The following is a 27480-nucleotide window of genomic DNA, read 5'->3' as shown; positions in this document are numbered from 1 at the left end:
ACTTACTTTCTTGCTGCTGTGTTGACGCTGAGCTGAAGGGGGACAGAGTAGAAGCAGAGACCAGTTAGGAAGTTTTTGCAGTGATTCCCATGAGAAAGGGTGGTGACTTCTCCAGGCTTGTGCCACAGGAGGTGGTGAGATGGGGAGAAGTGTTTTGGGTTCTGGATATATTCTCTAAGTAGACCCTATAGAATTTCCTCATCGATTGGACGAGCAACTGGAAGGAAAGAATTACCATGAACTGTGATGGAATGCGCTGGCTTCTCCTTAAACCCGTTTATCTCTATTTCCCATATTTTAAAACACTGTATGATTCTTTTTCCCAATAAGGAAATAAACACTTAGGATGAAAATTTAATTATACACGTTTGGTTTGCAGATAAGCAGCATCTATTTTTTAATCTGATATATATTTCTAGATGTGTTTGTTTCCTTTTATAGGAAGAGATTCCTCTTCTCTGGGTAACTGTAGTTGTAGGCCCCAACCAAAATCTCTTAAGTTGTTTTTCCGGAACAAGTAGAAAAAGGAGAGAGTGCCATAGGTGCAATTGCAGTTCAGTAAAGGAACTGTAATATTAAAATAATATAAAGGCTTCAGGGGATAATGGGATAAAATAACTCTTTCTGGGGGCTTTCACTGATGATTATGGAAGGTAGTTGTTAGCTAAATGTATTTATACTTTTTTCTTCTATTTCCTGCTCATTGTACTTCTTTGTATTGTTTTGTTTTCAGTGAATATCATATGGTTGTTTCTAAGGCTGTCATAAACTCAGAAAGAGCACCTTAAAGAAGGGGAATAAAATCACTACAGTTTGAAATTGTCTTCTGGTATAGAATGGTTCCTAGTCTTTGTGGGTTTTTGGTTTGGTTTGGTTTGGTTGTTTGGTTTTTGTTGTTTTTTGTTTTGACATGGCAGTTTTGGGAGGGACAGTGGCAAGAGGGGAGTGTGGTACAGTGGGTTATTATAGGGGAGCATCATTTGTGCACTATTTTCTAGAGATCTGAATATCTTCATCCTTAAAATGTAAGTTGAAAATATTGTCATGAATAAAATTAAAGTTAATTTAAACTGGTATCTGATTCATAGAATCTTTATTTTGTACTTCTGGAGAAGTCAGTGGATACTAAAATTATAAATATTCTCATGAAAACCTTTTAAATCCCAAATTAGGTCCTCATAAATTTGAATGCATGGGAAGTACTTACCCAAAGAATTAAAAAAAAATACAAAAGTAAAGAGTTAAAAATGGGGAAAATTGTCCTAAAAGGAAAATATAACTCTCAAAGGGTAGGGAGGAGGAAATTGGGGACCTAGAAAGATGGATAGAGAGCAAACATATTAGGAATGATATAAACGAAGGTCTGAGGTGGGCAACTAAGAGGAGCAGGAAACAAGGCTGATGGTGGAGGAGAGGACTGGCGTGGAGTGTGCACTGCAGTTGGTATAACACTGCCAAGAGAACGCATGGAAGTGGGAAAAGTGAATGGCAGGAAAAATAAAGAGGAAGATTAGCTATCGTAATATCAACTGTAATCCCCTGTCTCAAATTTACTCGACTAACCAGCTTGGAAGAATCAAAGTATTCTGGCAAATCTTTTTTTTTTTTTCAGTTTGATATTAACTATGGGGTCTAAATGGTTGAATTTTGTTATTGATTAGCATTCCTATGAAAATGAGTGCTCCTGAATTTTTATCACATTTGTTTCAATAAACTATAAGTCTTTATTAGGAATCTCAGTGTTTAACCACTTTATCTGTTCCCGCTGCTCCTCTACAATCTCTCCAAGATTTATACTTAATTCTAGGAGAGAATTGGATAGATGAATACTGCACAAATAGTAGACCTTTATTTAAACTTGAAATTCAGGAGACCAAAAAACAGCACGGTACTTTTGTATTTTTCCCCAGTCTTCAAACACTGGCCTTTCCTCAGTTCTTTATAAATTTATTTGGAATCACTTAAATGTAATTCTCAGAAGTTATTAACATCTAGGTGATTGGTTTCTGGGAGAAAGGAGTCTGTGGTGTTATTGTCTTTACTATTTTTTATTTTTTTGAGTGACTGAATAGAGGCATTGAGAAGCCAAGTGATGAAGTGAACAAAACTTGATTTAAACTCAATGTCTAATGAATTTCTTAGTTCATGGAACACATTATTTTTTAAAGTTTCCACAGAAACTGGTATTTCCTGCCCTATTATGCCTCTGGGGAAGCATTCTCTTTTTAGGGAAGATTAAGACACTTACTGAAAATTGAAAAAAATTTATAGAATAGATCTGCTAAACCATCAACAACGTTTATTGTCACTATACACTTTATAGTGATAGCAGCACCAATAGCAAACACAAGGGAATTCTGTTATTTTAGTAATACTGTAATTCATGTAGGAGAATGTGGTTTACAAATTTCTCAACCTGTTTGTTTTAAGTAGGGTGCCCGGAAATGCCATGGATGTAGGATGCTTTTGGTATTCAGTATTGTGAGGCACTAATCAGCTAAGTACAGTAATCCTCCTTACAGGGTACATTCTTACTTGACCTGGAGCTATATCCAGCCATGTAGTAACAGCATTAAAGAATAACCTTTTTCTTAACAGGCCCATCCCTACAGGATTTTACGACTCCATCCATGAATGAGTGTAGTTTTATGTGTAAATTTTTAATAATTCGGTTTTGAAATAAAATGATTGTAAGCAAGTAGAGACTTTCAAATCATCTGATTAAGGATGGATCCTATGATTTTGCTAGAGCTAGAAGGATTAAATGAAAGCACTGCCTGGCACAGTGTTGATGTATTTTTGTCAACATGATGCTTCATGCTCGACAGATGTGCATTGGTTGAGCAAAAGGTAAAACTATAAAAATGTGTTAGATATTGTGATATGTAAAAAAAGTTTGTCTTTTTTGGTGTGTTTTTGGTGAATATAAATGGTTTGACTTATTAGAAGCTTTTTGTAGGAATTCTAGGCTGGGATCTGTACATTTCATACTTATAAGATCCTATATTTCTGTTAAATCCTGGATTTAATGTGTCTTAATTGCTTCAAATTTCAGAATTTGATTACAATGTTATGTTTAATCTTTATGGTAAGAATTGTTTCATTGAATTAATGAAGTATCATTTGAATTTATTTAGCAATAACCATGCTTTATAAAGCTTTTAAAAAGATGGAGGTTCTTTTCAGATTACTGATTCTTCAAATATCATTTCTATTATTTATAAATGACAATCATTTATTTAATGATCTCTACTAATAAAGATTATGAGTAAGGGCTTTTCTTATAGGTAGTGCTTAATCGAATAGCATAAAATTTGAATTTGCAGAAATTAGTAATCTTCAAATTCTTTACTTTCAATTTCATGATTCTTAAAATTGTATAGGTATTAAGAGTTAAAAGTACACAAATATTAAAGCTTAAGAGTTTCCATGTAAGCTTTCATTGTTCTTATAAATGTTTTCAAATGTTTTGTACTAGATTATATTTTCAGAGACTTGATGATTATTTTGTAGTATATATAGTCAGTATTGTAGGTGGTATAATAACACAAATCACATAGCATGGTAAAAGTTGTCAATATTAAAATGGAAACTATGGTAAAAACACAGTGAATTGTTATACAGCACGTAAGTTGCATCTACCTTTGGGAAACTGTTGAAAATGACTTTGATTGGGAAAGAATCTTTTTATTTGGAGTCTTTCTATCAGTCAGTCTGATTTTTAGACATGGAGCTTTAAAGAGACTAATTGGTAGAGTTTCTTGCTCAAACTATTATGCCTAATCAGAATACCATTTATAATGGAGGGTTAGGTGTGAATATACAGCTAGAATATTTAGAAATAGATTGAATAGTCCATATAACAAAAAAATTATAAGCAATGAACAGAAATGCTACTGATTAAGATACACTTACAATATTTCTTTTTTTGTATTTTCTTTTTTTTATTATGTTATGTTAATCACCATACATTACATCATTAGGTTTTGATGTAGTGTCCCATGATTCACTGTTTGCGTATAACACCCAGTGCTCCATTCAGTACGTGCCCTCTTTAATACCCATCACCAGGCTAACCCATCCCCCCAACCCCCTCCCCTCTAGAACACTGTTTGTTTCTCAGAGTCCGTATGTGATTTTCTATAAACTGGTTCTGGTTAAGACCCCTTTAATATGGGGAAAGAGAAAATAATTGTAACAACCTAGATTTCAATAAAAAGAGGTAAAGTAAACAGATATTAGGTGAATATAAAGTGAATGCAAATATATGCTGATATCGTTATATCAGAAATAGGGATTGACTGATGCATAGGAGTAAAAAGTAAGGAACTGTATAATGTCACAAATACATTGTATTCTAAAGAAAGGCATAATTTTGGATTCTGCCTCTTAATTTCTCAGTGTCTTTGAAGGATTAAGAGAAATATAACATCTTGGATGAATTGCTCCATTCTTCTGAATTAAAACTTGTGGGTGAAATACTGTTAAATGCTTTATGATTGCTTAGAGAATTGTACAATTTATCATTCAATTCTTTACCAATTAAATGTTTTCCACCTGATAATAATAAATGCTAAGGCTTGCTTATAGAGGGCAGTAGCAAAGGTAGAGATTAGAGATATAGTACTTGAATTTTCATGGGTTTTCTCCAGGTCCTGAAAAAAAGTATAGTGTCTATAAACACAGCAGTTTTAATTTAAAGGAGAGTATATATGAAATAGTCATGATCTCGTTGGCAAAATTATTTGACAGAATATTTTAATATTTTGGAGTAATTGATAGCAGACTCTTCATTGTTTGGTAAGAGTAGTCATAGACTAAAATCTTGCCTTGCTCCTAGCATAGCTTTAATGTACTACCTTAAAATGTATTTTTAAAAACTTTATTCCGTGTTAAGTAACAATGACAATAGTTATCCCAACTTCAGAAATCATGAGCATTGTTCTATTTTTACTTAAATCCAGTAAAAATCAGCATCTACAGTATGATTCACAGGCTTCAGGCAAATTTCATAATCTCTAGAACAAGGTGATTGCTGGATTTAATATTGAATTCAATTTTCTAAGGTATGATTTTTAAAAAGTCCTTAGATGACTTGCTAAGCCTAATTAATAATAGACTTTCTTTTGGAACTGAATTCTATGATAAATATTCTTTTTTTATCAATCAAATAAAATATATTTCCTATATTGTAAAGGCTCACTATAGTCACTTTATTTATATCCTACTTTCAAAAATTTACATTAATTCCTCAGGAAATGAAGTGTTTCTTTTCTTACCCCCTACCTCTGTCCCATAATAACAAGTGTGATATTAAATAGATTACTAGAAATCCTTAATTTACAAAGAGGTTTTGTTCTAAATGTTTAGTTGTAAAGTGATTGACATTCTAAATATATTTTGCTAAAGAAATCATTTTATAAGCAATTGTTGGATTTTGAAGCCCAACAACAAAAGTCAAATTAACATATAATGTACACCACTACTAAAAGCAGTTCCTTTTACCCACGGTGGGTGCTATTACTGCCAAGGGAACACTAGGGAAAAGAGAAGAACGACTATTTTAGCACATCAGTGGGTTTGATTCTAGAAGAAAAGAACAGATGAAAAGTAGAGATAATCTAAGGGAGAATTAATCAGTTCTTTAATTCAACAGATGTTTTTCAAGCACCTACTAAGTGCAGCTTACATAGATCCAGAATGCTTCTCCTCATGAACCTTAAGTTCTTAGAGTATTGTAGACATTCCTGGATAGAAATGGATACAATTACCTAGGGAATAGGTACAGTGAGGAGGAAGGCCGTCGTTAGGTTGAATGCCTTCAAACTATCCAATTTCTCCCTTAACATTTTCTGAATTTTTTTTACTTTCTTGCATGGCCATAAGTCCCACATTTTGGAGATTAATTTGCATTAGAAATCTTAAAGCATATCAGTATTTTTTATAATATTATAAAGCCAATATCCATTTATTCTGATTTAATCTGATTGTTTTCTTTTGACTCCCATCTGAAATCAAGGATAATGGGGAATTGGAATTTACTCAATTTGAGAGCATGAAATCTTTTGAAAAGGAGGGGTACATGAAAAAGGCTTGGTGAGCTGCTTTTAGGTAGGTTCTAGAGATGAACTACCTTGGAAAATCCTTGATTTAGTAAAACAACAGTTAAGAATTCAGTAGATTTTATATTTTATAAAACAGCTTTAAGTAAAAGAAAGAAAGAAATAGCAACCTAATGACAATACCCAACACATTTCCAAGAAGTTGTATATTTTATATAAATGGGCTACACTCAGTGTAATTACATTACTCAGGTCTTAGTTCAAATGTACCTTTTCAGGAAGACCTTTCTTATTGAAAGTAGCTTCCCTCAGAGACTTTTTGTAAATTTACCCTGTTTCAATCTTCCTTTATAGTACTTATCACTGTATGGAATTACTTTATTTACTGCTTAATTTATTTGCTTATTGTTTGTCTCCTCTACTAGAAAGAAAGCTTATTGAAGGCAGGGACCTTATGTGTCTTTTCTTGATTGAATTTCCAGCAACCAGAATCAGCTGGCACATATTAAGCCCTAAATAAATATTTGTTGAGTGAATGAATTAATACTGGAACTACAAAGGTATAATTGACACAGTCCTTTAAGGTTCAAAATTTAAAGTCTAGTGGACAGTACAGAACACCAATTAGGTAATTGTAGATAGGATGGGGTAGTATATGTTGGAGAAATACAAAGGCACAAAAGTGAGCTCTGTTGACCTGATCTTGCTGGTCTATAGTAATGAGGTAATACTGCTTTCAAAATTTATATGCATACATACAATTTTAAAATTTCCTATTCAATCCAGACTGGCTTTTAGAGAAATTAGAACTTCCTTAAACAATGAGGGCATGGTCAAGATGGGTGAAGGAGAGTGGGAGATACAGGCTTCTAGTTACAGAAGAATAAATCACAGGAATAAAAGGCACAGAAAAGAAAAAGGCACAGAAAAAAAAAGTTTTAAAAATAAATGAAGTTTAAAAAATTGCTTTCTTATGTACCATATAAATCTGAGAAACACTAGAATCTTACTCTTGGAACAGAATCAATTTCTAGATATTAAATTTGGTTAATGAGTAACCTATATTTTTGGAGACAAATATACTTATTAACTTAGATTGGAAAAAAATAACATACCGAAATGTATTTGAATTCCTAACATAAAGTCTGCATCTAATGGAGGTTAGATGGTCAGTTTAGAAGAACTGATGTAGAGCACCTGGGTGGCTCAGTTGGTTAAGTGTCTGCCTCAGGTCAGGTCTTGACCCCAGGGTCCTGGGATTGAGCCCCACGTCGGACTCCCTGCTCAGCGGGGAGCCTGCTTCTCCCTCTTCTTCTGCCTTTCCCCTCCTGCTCGTACACAATCTCTCTCTCTCTCTCAAATAAGTAAATAAATAAAATAAAATCTTTTTTAAAAAAACTGATGTAATTATTTTTTAGAGTTTTCTAGAGAAACTCTCATTTATCTCATTTTTTAATATAGTAAGTATATGTAAATAGCCAGTTAATGAGATGTGATTTGTTGAAAATTGGCACCAGTTAATTATATCTTGCCAGAAGTATTATTTTTTACTCTCCTTAAAGCTTTCATTTAGGCACACTAACTTGATGAAGTTATGGTGGATCATAACTTAATCGACTGAGCCACCCAGGTGCCCCACATTTCCTTATTCTAATCTATATTATAGTATGCAGTGTTTAGTTCTTGCCTAATACGTATGTGTTAAAATAATATATGAGTCAATGTGTATAATCTATGTTTCTCACTTTAAAATATAGACTCTCAAAGATTAACTGGCTGTATAGGTTCAAATAACTGGGTAATAACAAAAGTAGGACTAAGAAACCCAGAGCCCTTGATTCTGTTCTTCTTTTTACATTGCCACCGTGCTGAAGTATTTTTTCCTTTAGTCATATATATGAAAAATGACAAAAAAGTAAAATGATTTATGCCTAACAGATACACATATAGGATACTATGTAGGTCAATACTCTAAAATTTATTTTGAGTGCTCTGTTTTGATTGTATATTTTAAAATATAGGAGTCTATGGTTTTATGTAACAGTTGTAACTGAAAAGAGTTGTTTTCAAGTCCTAAATGTATTATATGCAGACATAAGACATAAATGTAAAAAAAGAAATCACATCCACTTGCCTAATCATAAAACAGACTAGTTCCTTCATTTTCTGGCTCAGGGTAGTCTCCCCAGGCTGTGCACCTGTGTGACACTGGAAGGTGGGGGACTTACCGAAGGCGTTACTGTCGAGCTGCAGTTGTTGGCGGGCACATAGGATGTGAAAGTCTCAGTGGCTCCTGGCAAGCTCTTCTTCATGGACCACGCTACTGCTCTCGGCAGCTGAGATAACTGGTGGCAAATTCCCAACGACTCTTGAGCTTCACAGCAGCTTCCTAAAGAACATTTTGAGAACCCTTGTCTTTGGCTCTGCAGGCTAAGAACAAGATCATTAACTTCTCTGGCCTTCATGGCTGGTGCAGTTGCATAGCTCTTGATAACTGTATTAAAACCCTTACTGCCTGGAAAACCTAGAGTGACTTCTGTTTTTATTAACAAATCTTGATCGGCACGTTGGCAGGCTGTATCTCAGATATAGGGGAGATTCGGTGACATGGGAGACTTTAGAGGAGAATGATGCTGTTGCCGGGTTGGGTCATTCCACATGTAGCCTTTCTCTGCTTTTGCTTTTAGCCTCCCCCCCCCCCCCGCCCAAATAACATCTAAGAAATTCACAACTGAACTATCTAATGTCGGTCATCTTGAACTTCAACTGACCTCACTTTTTATTATATCCTGTTCATATGGCCTGGCAAAAATCCCTGTAACAGATATTCTGAACTTCTCTCATCTTCAGGAGTCTGGTCCCACTGCTTTTCATGGCTAGTGGTTGACGCTATCTGGGTTCATACCAGAGAAGAGGTCAGTGTGAATATTTTGTTGACAAAGAGTATTATTATGATAACAAGGTCCACTGTGTTGTACCAGTGTTAGAGGGGCAGGTTGAGAACTTAATATACGGTCTCTTCATCTGAGGCTATAAGGAAGTATGTGGGGTCAGATGTGAAGACTAAGACAAGTGCCATTGAGCTGTCCTTAATCTCAATGAAGATAGTATAAAAATAGCAGTTCCTTCTGACTTCTACAAAGACTTCATGTGTGTGTGTGATGAATAAGTCATTATTGTTGTTATTTATTTAAATTGCTTATCTCAAGTTAGAGCAATAAAGAAGGGTTGGAGATATATTGATTTAGATGAACCAATAATAGGAGTGATCTAGGTAGCTGATGAATGAAAAATGATTTTTTAAAAAAGATTTTATTCACTTATTTATTTGAGAGAGAGAGTGGGGAGAAGAGCAGACGGAGAGGGACAAGTAGACTCTGCACCTAGCACAGAGCGGGACATGGGGCTCGATCTCACAACCCCAAGGTCATAACCTGAGCCGAAACCAAGCGTTGGATGCTTAACCAACTGAGCCACCCAGGGGCCCCTATGAAAAATGATTTTTAAGAGCCAGCATTTAATTTTAGTCAGAAAGTATTCAACTCTTGAACCAAATTAGTTTGGCTTCATTATGTTTTCAAGTGACTTTATATCAAGGTGTCAGGAATAGAGAGAATGTCAGGTGGAGTTTTTCAAAGCTTCTGAATAGCAGTTGGGAGATTGTTGAAGTGTATTGAGCCAAGCAAAGAAATTATAGAAAAGTCCATTTTGCAGCATCAGAGTATGTTGCTATCTTATTTCAGGGCATAGGTATATTCCATATGTAGTGTGCCAGGCATTAAAGAACCATATCAAAAATACCTTTTAAATTTCCTATTTGAACTGAATAAAATGAATATTAGTAAAACTTTTGTTAAGCATGACTTTAAAAAGAATTTTTTTAAAAAGCAAAAGAACTATTTGAATTTAATTCATCAACCCACCAGTGAATTAATAAAATGTTGAATTGTTTAGATGTTGCTCTTCTCACCATTCTTTTCCTTTGCTTACTTAGGACGCGAAGTCCATCAGTATCTAGAGATCAGAATAGAAGATACGACCAAAGAGAAGAACAAGAAGAATATCCACAGTATGCTACTTCAGATAACACCATGCCTAGATCTCCATCAGATTATGCTGATAGGAGGTCTCAGCGTGAACCTCAGTTTTATGAAGAATCTGACCATGTAAATTACAGGGACTCCAACAGGAGAAGTCATAGGCATTCCAAAGAATACATTGTAGATGATGAGGATGCGGAGAGCAGAGATGAGTATGAAAGGCAAAGGAGAGAGGAAGAATACCAGGCGCGCTATCGAAGTGACCCAAATTTGGCCCGTTATCCAGTAAAGCCACAACCCTATGAAGAACAAATGCGTATTCATGCGGAAGTGTCCAGAGCAAGGCATGAGAGAAGGCATAGTGATGTTTCTTTGGCAAATGCTGAGCTGGAAGATTCTAGGATTTCTATGCTGAGGATGGACCGACCATCAAGGCAGAGATCTATATCTGAACGTAGAGCTGCCATGGAAAATCAGCGATCTTACTCAATGGAAAGAACTCGAGAGGCTCAGGGACCAAGTTCTTATCCACAAAGGACCACAAACCATAGTCCTCCCACCCCCCGGAGGAGTCCAATACCCATTGATAGACCAGACATGAGACGTACTGACTCACTGAGGAAACAACACCACTTAGATCCTAGCTCTGCTGTGAGGAAAACAAAACGGGAAAAGATGGAAACAATGTTAAGGAATGATTCTCTCAGTTCTGATCAGTCAGAGTCTGTGAGACCTCCACCACCAAAGCCTCATAAATCAAAGAAGGGAGGTAAAATGCGCCAGGTTTCATTGAGCAGTTCAGAGGAGGAATTAGCTTCCACACCTGAATATACAAGTTGTGATGACGTTGAGATTGAAAGTGAGAGTGTAAGTGAAAAAGGTAAGTACTGTCTTCTAATCACACTTTCCCTATAGTTGATTCCCTGGAGGCTTTCTTTTTAGGTTGTATTTGTGATAAACCCTTAATAGTTAGAGATTACTACCTTTATTTTAAAAGTTTCTTAATGGTGCCAGTTATGTGAAGAAAGTTTCAAGTTTTTAAAAGTAAATATCTTCTGTTGTTCATGTGGAAGAGAAGTTTACTGATTTTTTTAAAAAAACTTTTTCGTTTTGTTTCTGAAAATTTTCTTGCATCACTTCATGGTGTATTAAAAAATATCTATTAGCTATAGTTGTAAAATAACATTCTGTGTGTGTTTCCTTTTACAAATAGCAATGTATTTACTATAGAATATCTGAAAATTCTTCAGTGTAAAGAATGAAATACAAACTATCCATAATCTTTCCCCCCAAATCTAACTGTTGTTAACATTTTATTGTATTTTCTTCCCTTTTTCCTATGCATGTATATTTCACGTATTTATAAAATTGATATCATGCTATACATAATTTGTATTCTGATTTTTTCAATTGATATCATATCATTAACTTTTTTCCAAGCCATTAGTTGTTCTTTAGAAATACGTTTTAAAAATGGCTGCACTAATAGTCTATCATATTATCATATGGATGTACCACAAACTATTCCTTTATTTGGGGGTGTTGCAGTTGCTTCCAGTTGCTAGCACAAATAATATTCTAATGGTTATCTTTATATAAGAATTTTAATATATATTCATGCTTTGATTCTTATAAGCTTTTGGTTCAGAATACCAACTTGCTTTCCAGGAAGGTTATAACGCTCCATACTCCTGTCAGAAGTTAAAGTTTTCAGTCTCAAAGCACCAAATCTTTGCAGTTGAATAGGCCACAAAAATGCTGTCTCTTTGTCATTTTAATTTGAATTTGATTGTGCAGTTGACTGTTTTGTATTTTATTGGTGTGTGATATCTTCTATGAATTACCTGTTCATTCCTGTTATTTCTTCTGCCCATGTTCCTATTGGGTATTAATTAGTTTTTCTATTACTGATTTATAAGAGCTTTTTATACAGTTAGGATTTTTACCCATTTAACTGTCATGTTTCAAGTGTATTTCCCATATTGATGTTTATCTACTAATTTTCTGTGGTCACTTGGGAATATTGAATTTAATATAGCTGTCTTTGCATCTTTAGTGATTTTTTCCCATTTTTTTATCCATAGAAACTCTTTATTCATCCCCAAGTCAGTTAACTATTTAGCTGTGTATTTTCTCATGTTTTTATTATTTGCTTTTAACCTTTAACTTTTTAATCTTTCTGTAATTTATTTTGGTATATGCCAAAATTTACCAGATATGTGAGCATCTAACATGAATCTCCTGTACGACCCACCTCTTGCCCACCACACACAGTTTTCTGACACCATTTGATGAATAATCGACTTCTTCATAAGAATCAACAGGGATCAATAAAGGAATTCAAGAAGGCAGCTAGATATGAAATTAATATGCAATCATTTTGTGCTGTCCCAAAAATAGTTAGAAAAGTGAATGAAAAGCAGTTCCCATTCTGAGCTAAAAACAGAAAATGTGATTTAAAAATAACTAATAAGAAATGAGGGGGGCCTAGATGAAGAAAGCTATAAAACTTACTGAGTAACATAAAGGACGATAGATAGTCATTGAGTGAGTAGATATTCATTTCATGTTCCTGATTGGGATGGCTAAATATTATAAAGATGCATGTTCTTTCTAAGCAATGTCTTGGGGTTAAGGCCATTCTAGTTATAATCCCAATTGATGCCTATATTTTAGTTCTACAAATTAATCTGGAAGGTGTACAGAGAAAAAAACTTAGCTCTTTTTTCCCCCCTCTATGCCTTTTAGGCTCATTGGGGCAGGGGATTGACAAAAGACGGATTAACAAGAAAAATACTTAGTTTATTATCATGTTCATTATGCGTACATGTGGGAGCTTTCAGCTACCTGAAACTTAAAGGGGTGGTTAGAATTTGTGCTTATATAGTCTCTTTACAGAAGAACAATAGATTTTTAGAGAGATGACAAGACAAAGAAAAAGGACTTTGAGTTTCTAGGGTAGCAAATCATGGGAAGGTGAGTGTATGAGGGAACTAATGGAAGGTAAGGGCTAGCTGGTAAAGTTTGTTATGTAGACTTCTCCAGAGCCATCTCTTGCCTGCTAAAGAGCAATTAACTTCTGTCCTTCCTTATAGAGGGCAGGGGAGACACCTTTACAATTTATGTCCTGCTTTTAGGCAAATGGGAGGGTATGCAGTTTTCTTGTATTTGCTTCTTCTCAGGTGCCTTCTGCTGAAAATAATCCTTATACCAAAATGCATATTAGAACAAATAAATAATAAGAACATAGAAAGTGCCGCAAACCAAAGGGGAAGAGATCAGTTATTCAACAAATGGGCTTGGGGAAGATGCATATACAGTGAAAAAAGAAAACCAAGTTAGAGCCTCATTTTATAGAAGTTGCATTGAGATTATAAATAATAAGAAAATTGTGTTTATTAAAATAGAAAGATCTAGAAGGAGAAACTGTGGATCTTAATTTTATCATAGGACATATAGAAAGTTTATTTCCCAGAAACTGTAATACTTTGTTAGGTATCATTAATAATTTTTAATTTGGTTGTTTTCCATAGTTGCCTGAGTATATAATAATACTAAAAGGTGAGAAAAAGATAGCTTGGTTATCTTTAGTGGATTAGTTTAGATTCTCTTATATACTTCTGTTATTCTTTGCTAAAGTAATGCCTTCAGTTTTACCACTTAAAGATGTAAAAAACACATAAAAATCTCACATAAATAAAAAGCTATACATGAGTTGAATTAAAATCTTACATAATGCTAGTTAGCAGAACTTAAAAAACATTTATCAAATATGGAGAGAAACTTAATGTCCCTCACGTCTGTATCCACCCTGTCTTGAACTCCTAGTAGACGCTGAGAGATGGTTGTTCTTCTCATCTGCCTAATAATCTGCATCACAGGGTGTGGTTTCTGGTCATAATTTACTTCAGCTTTGGAGGAAGAAATTTAAGTAAAACAAACTTTTCCTATTGGATGTTACCCTGGTGGTAATATCCAGTGATATGAAGCTATAGCTGTTGAGAGACCGGGACAAAGATTAAATTTTGTCATACCTTGGCTTTTCATCAAGAGAGAAGCACTTTTGGTTATTTGTGGAAACAGTATCAGTCTAATTTTGGAATAAGCTACTCATTAAGATATCTAGCATTGTGATCCATAACCATCATTGGTAGTTAACTAATGTTTGAAAATTCCTTCTAGTAATTAGAGAAGTTTTATTAGCAGCATTTTTTCCCTGTATGCTTATATGTGGATATATCATTTTGATGAGGATCAACCAACTTTTAAAAGATAGTTATCTCTTTGCTTTATTATCTCTAGGCTAAATGACCCCAAAGAAGGTGTTTAAAACCTGAGACATCTTTCTCATTGTCTTTACATTTCTGTCTCGTTTCATGTTTGTGCACAACTGTTCAAAAATGTGCAAAGCAGATTTGGATCAAGTAATGTAAAGTGTTAACCAGCATTGCATAGACAGATAGCACCAGGCAGCATTATTATTGCAGAAGGAGTCTTTGCTGGCCCTTGTATGTCATATTATAGCTTCTACTACATAGCAGGATCTTTCCTGATTTTTTTAAAATAATGAAATCTCTAATCCACAACAAGCTTATAGGCTTATATAGTTTACTTAAGTATAGTTTACTTAATTTATTTTCTTTGCTGTCCTATTGGCTAGCCTTTTTTTTTTTTAACTTATACTTTATTGGTGCTTTGGTGGCTTTGGCTCTTCTTAGTCATTTGTCATTTGTCTCTGTGAATAGATCTAATTTTAAGTATACAGAATTTCACTGAAATTTATAGTAGATGTCATTTCATTCACCATGTTTTATTGAATGATGCTGATAATTACAATTTATGAGTGATTAGGCCATTGTTGTGAAACAGTAACAGGGTTTTATGGAAAGAGCATGGGTTTTAGAGTCAAAGTCCTGACTGTGAAATTCATTAACTCCATGATCTTCTTCTACCTATTTAACCACTCTTGGTCTGTTTCCTCATCTATACATATAATAGGATGTTCATTGGTAATTTGTCAAACAGTAGGTAGTAAAAACATTTTTAGATTATTTATTTAATGTTTTATGGTAGTCAACAATAGCTAAGACTTCTTCGAGACAGCCTTCAAGAGTTTGGAATGAACGTATAGTCATGGTTACATGGATTATGGTCATTTATGTTGATTTCAGCTCTTCTATGATCTGCCACATGTTGAACTAGGCTTGTATTTTTAGGCTAAGAAGAATATACTTTTTAACCATGGAGATACAATTTTGAGATGTAAATCAGTGTGTTACTAAATATTAGACATCTATTCCCTTTTTGGCCAAATGCTTTTTAGTGTCTATTATTTGCAAGATGTTAGATTGGACCTAGTAGAAAATATAGAGATGAATAAGACACAGTTTCTTCCCTTAAGAAATTGAGAGTCTAAAATAACTAGCAATATAAGCCAATTGTATTACAGATACTATAAGGACTTCAGAAGGAGAGGCATTGGTTATCTCCACTAATTTTATGTGATTTCTATGTTTTGTAACACTTGTCTCTTAACCATGATATAGTTTGCTCTTTACAATGCTGTAGTGTATCTTCCTCATATTTTGTGTTGGGTTAGAAAATTGCAAACTGATTTTTCCTTTTTTTTGTCTTCAGATTATGGAAAGAGATATGTCTTAGATTGCTGATGTCATAGTATCTCTGAATCTAATTGCTAGACATCTCTCTCAAAGTTTAAAATATATTTTTTTCCTAAGGTTTAAAAAGAAATATTGACCTTCCAGTCTTATCTATGATTTCCTTATTAAATAGTCTAGAGCACATTTCTCAGTTTCAGTACTATTGACATTTGGGGCTGGATAATTGTTTTGCAGGACTGTCTTGTGCATTATAAGGTGCTTAGCAGCATCTTTAGCCTCTACCCACTAGATGCTAGTGGCATGCCAACCCCCAGTTATGACAACCTAAAATATCTCCAGAAATTGTCAAATATCCCTTGTGGGGCAAAGCCCCCCATAACCATCTCCACCCTCCATCCTTGGCCTCTCCACTTATTTTCCTTCTCTCCTCACTTTTAGAATCAAATGAGAGTCATGGCCAGCATTAAAAAAAAAAAAAAGGAAGAAGAAGAGGGAGTCTGGAACAGGATAGAGTAGAAAATATCAGAGTAGAGCACACAGAATAAGGGTAATTGATCTATAAAATGGTTTTTCTCTACAGGCCCACAATGTAAAATATATATTTCTTACTGTAGATCATGGCCAAAAAATGTTTTAAAGCCCTACTCCCTTATGTTCTAATTTTGTGATTCACTTGATGCTAGTATTTCCTGCCTTCCCTCTACCCCCCATCTTCTTCTAGACCCAGAGAAATGTCTAAAAATGTTGTTCAGTGGCTAAATGATGTATTATAAACATACTTTTTCTTATTTGGTATATTTTAATTTTAGTATTATAACGCAACGTATTTTTCACTTTAGTTACATAGTCATGCTGTCAATCATTTGCTCAACTCACAAAGGATTCTGTGTTTTTTGTTTTGTTTTGTTTTGTTTTTAAGCAGTGAGATCATTGTAAAGAGTTTTAGTTTTCCCCGTCTGCTGGGTTCTAACCTGACTGATTTTACTTGGTTGTTGCAGGTCTCTTTTGTTTTCCTGTAAAATCGTGAGGGACTGGACTGGTAAATGCAGGCATACATGTGTATGGCAGTGAAACATTTGATTCAATTATTAGACTCTTGAAAGTAGCACATCCTTTAACTTATTTTTGGGAAAGACTGAGTGGAGATGTGAAGGTGGAGCAATTTGGAGAACAGATCCAGAACAGGAAAATGGGGCGATAGACTGCAGATCTCCAGATACAGGCACGAGTCTTAAAGTATTAAAAACAAGTGCTAAATATATCAGCTTTATATATGTCTGAGTTTGGGTGTCAGTATCAATAGTGAAATTTATCCCCTGTATAATCTCAAGTTTCATATAATTTTTAAGTAATTGATTTATGGTATATGTTTATAAGGAAAATAGGCTATTGAAATGATAGCCAATATTCATTAGAAATTTGAAGAAAATGTTGATTTATGGTATTTGAGACGAATTAAACATGTAAAGAATTCTGAGCCAAATGGACTAAAAAACTTTTAGAATAAGTTGTAATAATGGGAATATTTAAAATTTTTTTGTTATCTATTTTATTACTAAGACTTCCACAAGTAAAATTTTTAAAAGTTAAAGGTTGAATACTTTCTTGTATATTCACTCCATCTGTTGATAAAATAATTTTATACTAAATAATTATTCCAATTGTAATATGAGTCTTAGGGCTTCGCTATGGGATAAAAAGAACTCAACTGCATTGAAGTTACATGGTTATAATTAATCACTCTTGCTATATTAGGCAACACTATGAAATTATTTCATCAAGGTCTATTTTAAATAGGATACTTTTTATCAGATGAGAAATAAACTTGCAAATACATATCATGAATCTGATTCCAGACTTGAAATTATATAACGTAAATATAAACAGATTAAGAAGTTAAATGAACTCAAAGTTAATTTGTAAAGTGCATAACCAGAAGGTAAATTTACAAATGGGAATAAATAATTTTTTGTTTCCTGATAAATTGTAGCACATGAATGTTGAAGATGGTAATTCTTTTCTTTGCAAAAATATTTCCTTGTTAATTATAGATGAAACACTATGTTAAGCATTTGCCTAAAGAAAAAGGATTATTTTTAATGGAAGACATACTACCCAACAGAGCAAGAAAATAATCTTACAATCTTGTGGGATATTTGAGAGGGTGCTTAGCTAGTTGAGTGAAAAATTAAAAGCAAAATTAAATTATGGATTAGTTGTTGAACTTAGTTTGGTTTATAGAAGTCTGTTAAGTTGGATTAGAATTCAATAGATGATACTTTAGATATTGATATTTAGTACAGCTTAAAAACTGATAATGAAATTTATTCAGTAGATAGAAAAATATAGAGCTTTGTGAAAAGCATATTGTTATTATTTGATAAAAAGTATAACAGAGCAAGTACTCTAATGGTGTTACAAATGCTGCATAAGCCAATTATATTTGAGTTAAAAAAAAGCATTGAAATAGAAAAGTTGGGTCTAATTCAACATCTCAGTCAGTATTCAGTAAATTCATTCATTCATTCACTCATACATCATTCTTTATTTCATTCAACTAAAATATATTAAATGTCAAAATCGTACTAGAATATGAAATATGAAAGTATTTTTGTGACCCTAGAATTGCTTTTTTTTTTTTTTTGTAGAACAAGAGTAAGAACTTGTGCTGTAAATCTGACTGCATTTATGCTAGCTGGCTTATCCAAGAAAATTATACATGGGTTGGGCTTTTGTTTTTGTTAGCTTATGATAGAAACTATTTTCCTTTCTAGGATATATCCATGAGAAGAGATTTTTCAGGAAATATTTGGGGTATGCTTCAAAGCAGAAGGGCAGCTCAAATTATTGCCATATATAACCTCATTCTCCCTGGAACTGCTTATCTGCCTCTTTTTGTAGGGCTTAGCTTGGTTAAGAGCAAATAAAGTGAGCCTGACATAGTAAAGTTCAAGGATGGACTCCTACAGTACAAGACTGATGTTTGTTAATTCTTTTAACAGAGGAACTAATGAAATATAGGTAAAGGTTTAATTTCATAGGAATCTAAGATGCTCCTGATACTTTTGTCTAAATCTTAAAATATATAATTATAATTAAGTTTTTGAATGGACTGTTGAATAAAATAATAGGATCTATGAAAATCACGAACTTGAATGGAAGACTAAGATGATAAGAACAATTTAGAATAAGAACAATTTAGACTATATGTAAGATGAAGGACATCAAAATAAGGAATTAGCTAAAAGAGAATAAAAGATGTTAAGATTCTGGGTTAAGAATAAATGGATATGAATGGAATACTTTCCAGTCTCTTCAAATGCATTTTAGATATGACTGTATTTTACAAAACAGTACACAGATTCAGAAGTGTGTGTGTGTGTGTGTGTGTGTGTGTGTGTGTCAGTAGATTGAGCTTTAAATTTTATTCTTACAGATGATTCTATAAGCTACTTTATTTCAGCACATCCCCTGCTCTGTACATGTTGGGAATTTTTTAAAGAGAAAATTTATTTCCCATGGGACTACTAACCTGTGCTTTGTAACTGAAGATACCTAGGGTTTAATTAACCTAGAATTTGGGTCTCATATCCTATTCGTAGATGGTAGGAGGGGGCAACTCTCCAAATTTTACTGAGGAAAAAGGAAATACGTATTTCTAATTTTGAACTTTATATGGATTTTCCCCAAGAAATAATGTTATGTGTTAATAAATTATAACTTTTTATTCATTTGATTCTGCAAATTTAGGGAGCCAGTTCTAGCTACTAAGTTAGGTACTTTGACCCTGTGGTGCAAAAGGCATACATCTCAGTTTTTGTTTTGCTTTCTTAATCTGGAAAATGTTTTTTATTTCACCTTTATTTTTGAAGGGTAATTTCTTTAGATATAGAATGTTTGCTTGACAGGCTTTCCACCCTCTTTCAGCACTTTGTACATGTCATTCCATTTTTTTCTAGAGATAAAGGGTCTTGTGTCTTGATGTTTTCAATATATTCTCTTTGTCTTTGGATTTCAGCAGTTTGTCCTGTCTAGGTTTAGGTCTCTTGTGTATATCCTACTTAGGGATCATGAAGCTTTGCGGATCTATAGCGTAATGTTTTTCCTTAAATTTGGGAAGTTTTCAGTCATTATTTCTTCAACTAGTTTTTCTGCTTCTTCCCCCCGCCCCACCGCCCCAGCCAGAGGAATCACACACACACACACACTTCTTTGAGCTTTGAGCTCAATTTTTCTGTAAAGCTAAAACTACTCAAAAAAAATTTTTTAAACATGAAGAGATGGCCACGATTCTATAAGTATTCATGAAGACAAACCCAGACTAATATCAAAACAAACAAACAAAAACAAAGTTCAGCCAGTTCTCAAGTCACTCTTAGGTTTTACTTACTACCAGGCTCTTTTGGCATTTCCCCTGAACATGGTGTAGTTTCCTAGTCAGTCTGAAAAGTGACTAGCTTTTTTCTGTGGGTCTCTCATTTCTGATGTCCCTCTGCAACATTTCTGGTTGGTCTGCCATTTACTATATGGGACTGCAGTCTTAGGGTAGCAAAACTGCTGATATTCTCTGTTTCCTATTGACTTTGTCTCTTTGAGCTGACAGAGCCATGGGTTTTCATCCCCACCCCAAATCAAGTAGTGAAGATCTGGTAGCAGAGCTGTTGCTTTTTCCAGACAGCCCCACACTGCTAAAACTATTGATTCTTCCCATAGACCCCTTCTTTTCTATGTACTGTGCCGGAAGAGGGTTATGGGAGCAATCCCAGGTAAGAAGGTAACAGACTTCTGTTGTTATTATCTGAACTTCTAGCAGTTTTTCTCAATTTTTTTTATTTTTTATTGTTATGTTAATCACCATATATTACATCATTAGTTTTTGGTGCAGTGTTCCATGATTCATTGTTTGTTCATAACACCCAGTGCTCCATGCAGAACGTGCCCTCCTCAATACCCATCACCAGGCTAACCCATCCCCCCATCCCCCTCCCCTCCAGAACCCTCAGTTTGTTTTTCAGAGTCCATCATCTCTCATGGTTCGTCTCCCCCTCTGACATACTCCCCTTTTCTTCCTCTCCTGTTATCTTCTTCTTTTTCTTTTTTCTTAAAATATGTTGCGTTATTTGTTTCAGAAGTACAGAACTGTGATTCAACAGTCTTGCACAATTCACAGCGCTCACCGTAGCACATACCCTCCCCAATGTCTATCACCCAGCCACCCCATCCCTCCCACCCCCAACCACTCCAGTAACACTCAGTTTCTTTCCTGAGATTAAGAATTCCTCATATCAGTGAGGTCATGTGATACATGTCTTTCTCTGATTGACTTATTTCACTCAGCATAACACCCTCCAGTTCCATCCACGTTGTTGCAAATGGCAAGATCTCATTCCTTTTGATGGCTGCATAATACCATTGTATATATATACCACATCTTCTTTATCCATTCATCTGTCGATGGGCATCTTGGCTCTTTCCACAGTTTGGCTATGGTGGACATTGCTGCTATAAACATTGGGGTACACATACCCCTTCGGGTCCCTACATTTGTATCTTTGTGGTAAATACCCAGTAGTGCAATTGCTGGATCGAATGGTAACTCTAATTTCAACTGTTTGAGGAACCTCCATACTGTTTTCCAGAGGGGTTGCACCAGCTTGCATTCCCACCAACAGTGTAGGAGGGTTCCCCTTTCTCCACATCCCCGCCAACATCTGTCGTTCCCTGACTTGTTAATTTTAGCCATTCTGATGGGTGTGAGGTGGTATCTCATTGAGGTTTTGATTTGGATTTCCCTGATGCCAAGCGATGTTGAGCACTTTTTCATGTGCCTGTTGGCCATTTGGATGTCTTCTTTGGAGAAATGTCTGTTCATGTCTTCTGCCCATTTCTTGATTGGATTATTTGTTCTTTGGGTGTTGAGTTTGATAAGTTCTTTATAGATTTGGGATACTAGCCCTTTATCTGATATGTCATTTGCAAATATTTTCTCCCATTCTGTCGGTTGTCTTTTGGTTTTGTGGACTGTTTCTTTTGCTGTGCAGAAGCTTTTTATCTTGATGAAATCCCAATAGTTCATTTTTGCCCTGGCTTCCCGTGCCTTTGGCGATGTTTCTAGGAAGAAGTTGCTGCGGCTAAGGTCGAAAAGGTTGCTACCTGTGTTCTCCTTTAGGATTTGGATGGACTCCTGTCTCACGTTTAGGTCTTTCAACCATTTGGAGTCTATTTTTGTGTGTGGTGTAAGGAAATGGTCCAGTTTCATTCTTCTGCATGTGGCTGTCCAATTTTCCCAACACCATTTGTTGAAGAGACTGTCTTTTTGCCATTGGACTTTCTTTCCTGCTTTGTCAAAAATAAGTTGACCATAGAGTTGAGGGTCCATTTCTGGGCTCTCGATTCTGTTCCATTGATCTCAATTTTTTATGTGTCTTTGATTTCCATAGCCATGCAGTTGTTGTCTTTGATAATTTTATCCAGGCTTGTGCTTGGTTTTGTGAAGAGAATTAGTTGATACTTCATGCCACTAATCCAGAGGCTCCTCATTTGTCATGATTTTGTGAGGGTGGAATTCAGGCAGGATTCAGTTGAGTTTTTTTTTTTTTTCTTCTTCTTCATTTGGTGTTACTGAGTTTAATTGGTGGAATTTAATTGGTAGGATGGACTGTTCTAGAGGGTTGAAGATGCCTTTGCTTACATATCTAGCACCTTGGCAGGCATGGTTGGAAGACTGCTCAGCTGGTATTCTGAATCAATGCACCTACGTTTGGCCTCTTCAACATAGAAGACTCTAGTTAGTAGGACTTTTTATATGATGGCCCAAGGCTAGTATTTATTTTGACCTAGCTTTGAAGTCATGCAGCATCATTCCCATCATATTCTTGGTTATAAACAAGTTATAGTAAACAAGTTACATAAAATGGAAGGAGTCTATAAAAGGGCATGAACACTATGAGACACAGTTCACTGAGGGACCATCCTTGGAGTCTAGCTCCCATAAAGGCTTTAATGTGTGATATGTAGTTTTTTTTTTTCTCATTCACATGAGTTTATTCACAAGCCTCTTCTCTAGACATCATTTTCCTCAATCTTTCAGTTTTTTTTTTCTTTCTAGGCTTCTGACCAGTTAGCCAAGTCATTAGCCCAAGTCTGTGTCCCTATATTCTTACCCATGGCACTTCTCTTTCTATCACAAGGTGGATGACCAGATAGAGCATCTAAAGCCCTGTCTATTGAAAGGATTTTCCTTACTGATATCTTCAAGACTACCCCGATGGGACAGCAACAATCTACTTTTGGCTCAATATATATATATTGAGCGGACCTATCTATGAACCAGGCATGACTTTGTCTCCTTTTTCCACAGTCATAATGGCCCCTTATATGGCCATAGATGTGAGCTGAGGAAGAGACAGTGATACTATAATAGTAGTTGGTGTTTAAGTCTGCGCCACCTGCTTATGCATTTTTCTTATATCCCCTGGCCCTACTTATGCTCAAACATGGATGCATCACTTCTATCTTACAATGGATTGTTGTTTGACATGTCGAACCTTTTGATTTGTTGAGCCTAACAGACCCTAGCTTATGTTGGGCACTTCTGGCCCTTTGGTCACTTGATCAGATCTTTGTCCCTACCAAAGCCAGGAGCATACCAGGGGCAGTTTTTCAAGTATTCTCCACTGCAGGCTGCATGGTCTTGATCCACAAACCTAGGAATGTACATCCTGATTCCCCTATTGAGGCTTGCCATAAATTTCACATGGGGTCTTTCCCCACCATTGATGCTTCTAATAGCGCACCTTCTGTTGCACTGTATGGCCCAAGTGTCAGGGCTGCTCACATTATAGCCTGAACTTAATTTAGAGCTGCTTCTTGCTTTGGGTTCCATTCGAAGCCAGCAACCTTCTGTAATTCTTGGTAAGTGAATCAAAGCAGTATTCCGCAGTGTGGAATATGTTGCCTTCAAAATCCGGAGGCTATCTATCAGGGATTTGTGCTTTTTTCTCATTGGTGGTAGGTACAAGATATAATAATTTTTCTTTTGCTTTGGAGGGATGATCAGCCATACCCATGACCATTGGGTCTCTGTAGGATTATCTTCTACCCTCAGGAGAAGATGTGTCTAAACAAGGTCTCCAATATAATTGCCACTTCTTTCTCACTGATACAGCCATCACAACCAATGTGATGTTCTCTGGAGTGTCCTTATGGTCTTGGTTTTGGGGGCTATATTATGATAGAGGGCAGTAGAGTTAACATAACCCTGGGGAAGACTAGTCAATACGTATTCTTGTCCATTCCAAGCATATGTGAATGATTCCTGTGTTTCTTGATAGGGATGGGAAAAGACACATTTGTCACTTCAGTGGCTTTATTTCATATATTTGAGTCCATATTAGTTGTCTCTAGGAAGGATACCAGGATGTCATAGCAGTTTTGACTGGGGCTACCTGGTTGAGTTTATAGTACTCCATTGTCATCTTCAGGATGTGTTGATGCTTGTTTTTTTAGGCACCACCCTGGGAAATTAAAAGGAGGATATAATGTGAACCATCATGTTTGCATCCTTTGTTTTTGATTTAATCTTTGCTGGTTGGGGAGGGCATTATCATAGCTTCCACATGACTTTTCCCATTTGATAGTTTTAACTCCACAAGCCAAGGAGCATTAGTTCTTTCAAATACCAAGTCTGCCCATTTGGGGACTGCGGCAATTACTCCTGTAACAACTGCATAACTTGTAAACAACACCTGTGGGGAAATAAGGGCAGAAAGACTTGGAAGAGAAGTTAAATTGTGGTGAGGTGTTTCAACTAAACCCACAGGAGTTTGAAGCTGGGGTAGATCTTCAGAGATAGCCTAATTAAGGAAGGGGTCAGGAGGGCTAGATATGGCTGCTCCCTGGGGAGGGCAAGGTGGGACTTGGCCAGAGTATATTTCTAGGGTGAAGGACTCAGCTATAAGCAGTGAGCATGCAACACTTGGGGCAGCTTGAGGAATGAGCACAATTATAGACGGTATACAGCAACATCCAGTAAGATTTTTTTCTTAGAATTGTCCTGTTATTTTTACAAGAGGGATATAACAATTTTAAGCCTCTCTTACTCATATGCCCTTTTGAAACTGAGGGAAAATTTTCTAGAAGTTTCCTCTGTAGACTTCTTCATATATATGTATTTTTTGGGATGTGTATTTGTGCCATAGTTGCTACTCATGCCAGTTCCTAATTAACCACTGATGGTAGAGTTAGAATTTTCGAGATTGGCTTAGAGTTCCCAGTTCTAAGGGGATAAGAAATGACTGGTAGATAACCATTTATGCCTGCCAGAGATATTCATTGTTAAGGATTATAATAATGCAAAACTGGAAATAATTCATATGTCCAAAAATAGTGTGATGGAGCTTGCTTGTGCCAGCTTGTGAGAACTAGTTGTGTGCATCTCTTCCCAACTCCACATTCAATGACATAATTTTGGTAGCTCAAAATTGGCCAGAGTGGAAGTATTTGCACCATAAAAATAGACAAATGTTACAAAACAGGTCCTGTTTTTCTCCCAGAAAACTGGTAGGTAAACATTAATCACCGTACCACTGATATCTATTTGAAGTTTTGATAACCTGTGGAGACTATGGCAACAAGGAAAATTGTCCAGGGTATAATGTAAACTTTTTTAGAAGCTTAATTGAAACTTATATCTGCTATGTTAAAATGACATGTGCATATAGAACCAGAAAGAAATAAGGACAAATTAGAAGTTTTATTTCTTGGAGCAGTAGTTTGTAGGAAAAATTTAATGTAGAATTTCATTAGTGTGGCTATAATATTTATGTAATAAACATGAAAAAAGGAAGTTCTATTGATTAAATTGTCTTACTATATTTCATTTTTAGTGATCACCCCCCCGGACACTCTCAGAGTACATATAAAAAATATTGTAAATATAATCTTATATATTACACAGGTCATGCTTAATGCCTAAAACATGTAAAAAAACTGTATTTACTTTATAACAACATTCATTTCTCCATAAAATTTTCCTTACAACTCCATCAAATTTCTAGATTGTTGAATTTTTATGGTTCACGCTTTATCTTTCCTAGCTCCACTTCATGCACTTAACATTTTTATATGGTGTCTTCTGTCTAGATTTATTTTATATCAGGTATGCTAATAAATTGCATATCTATTTTAATCCAGCTCCCATTTAAAAGATAAATCTACTTATATAAACCACATTTTAAGGAACAGGTTTTATTAATTAAACACTTCTAATGTTAGAAAAGTAGAAGGGCTAGTACAGGTACTTTTTTAGTATTAGGCTACCTTGAGAGCTATAGAGAAAAGGGATAATATGTTATACAACCTAATGCCTATTCCCCTCTCCTGCCCCTGAAAATCCCCTTTTGGTAGACTTTCTTTGAAATTAAGATTGTATTTAAATTTTAAATTTAGCTATATTTTGAAAAAAATCTTGTCATTAAACTTTGGATTGCATTTTGATTGGTTTGCTTTCTCTCTCTCTATTTTTTCTTTTTTCTCTTCATTAAGTCAGTGATATCACCCCTCCTCCAAAACAATGAGTGACTGGATGAGGAAAGCTGTACACTGGTAACAGATTGCCTGGATTAAAATCCCAGTTCCTTGAGCAGTTTTGTTTTGTTTTGTTGTTTTTTCACTTATTGTTTTGTTGTTTACTAACCTCATTTGCTACACCTGTAAATACATGTCATAATAGCATCTATTCCACATGGTTGTTATAAAGGTTAAATAGGTTAATGTGAATATTTTAACATAAATAAGCCATACTAAAAGTACTCTTCTGAAATTTGCTTTTCTGATTCAGTAATATCATCATTCATTTTACCTGTCAGCCTGATTCTTTGTAAAAACTTTCTAGGGACGCCTGGGTGGCTCAGTCAGTTAAGCGTCTGCCTTTGGCTCAGGTCATGATCCCAGGTCCTGGGATCAAGTCCCACACTGGGCTCATTGTTCAGCGGGAAGCCTGCTTCTCCCTCTGTCTGCTGCTCCCCCTGCTTGTGCTCTCTCTCTCTCTCTCTGACAACTAAATAAAATCTTAAAAAAAAAATCTTTCCAATAATTTGTATTTGACATACATTTTTCCAAGACATTTTCTGCTGTGAAGAATGCTGAAACAATTATTCCAACTAAGTTTAAATATTCTGTACTTGAAGTTCTGATAGTTCCCTGTATAGCTAGAGCCAACAATTAATTTATCAATTTTTGAAACACTGTCAGTAAAGAGGGCATTTGCTTAATGGTTAATACTATACTTTTTTTTATACTTTTTTTATACATTTTAACTAGAAATTTAAGGTTTTAACTATATTTTCTATTACCAAGAAATGGATAAGTACTATCTCAATTGTATTCATTTGGATATGTTTGGGAGAGTTAAATATATGATGTTTGGAATGAAAAAAAGAAGAAAAGAGAAATTTAGAAGCCATTGAGGAGCTGGTATGGTTGATAGGTTTATTAATTATCTTTTTTATAGAGAGACAGTGTGGTATATTAGAAAGAGCAATGGATTGAAGATATAGGTGCTATTCTAGGCTCTGCCAGTGACCGCATTGTAATCTTTGGAAGATTATTTAATTTTCTGGGCTTCAATTTCTTCTTTAAAATGAGGAAAATAGACTAATTCAATATTTTTAAAACTATGCTCAATGAAGCACCAGATATCTGTGCTAATGTTTTAAGAACTGCTGAAGAGGATATGAGGATATGGAGGTGCATCTG

General features: G+C 35.1%; 1 protein-coding gene across 41 annotated transcripts in view; it reads left to right on the top strand.

Moving 5' to 3' along the window:
* RIMS2 (regulating synaptic membrane exocytosis 2) overlaps positions 1-27480 on the top strand; it is a 585834-nt gene that overhangs the window by 258227 nt on the left and 300127 nt on the right. For 40 of the 41 annotated variants that reach the window (XM_028109995.2, XM_028109857.2, XM_028109910.2 and 37 more), the window contains one exon: positions 10057-10982. In XM_028109995.2, coding sequence (XP_027965796.1) covers positions 10057-10982 — 926 coding nt within the window. Of the gene's footprint in view, positions 1-9684; positions 9714-9750; positions 9764-10056; positions 10983-27480 lie in introns of all 41 variants that reach the window. The other variant, XM_028109939.2, reaches the window with a different exon arrangement.

This window comes from Eumetopias jubatus, unplaced genomic scaffold, assembly GCF_037043125.1.
Source record: "Eumetopias jubatus isolate StellerSeaLion01/CBP00866 unplaced genomic scaffold, mEumJub1_p1.0 scaffold_4, whole genome shotgun sequence".
NCBI classification, from domain to species: domain Eukaryota; kingdom Metazoa; phylum Chordata; class Mammalia; order Carnivora; family Otariidae; genus Eumetopias; species Eumetopias jubatus.
This window is presented reverse-complemented; position numbering and strand designations above follow the sequence as displayed.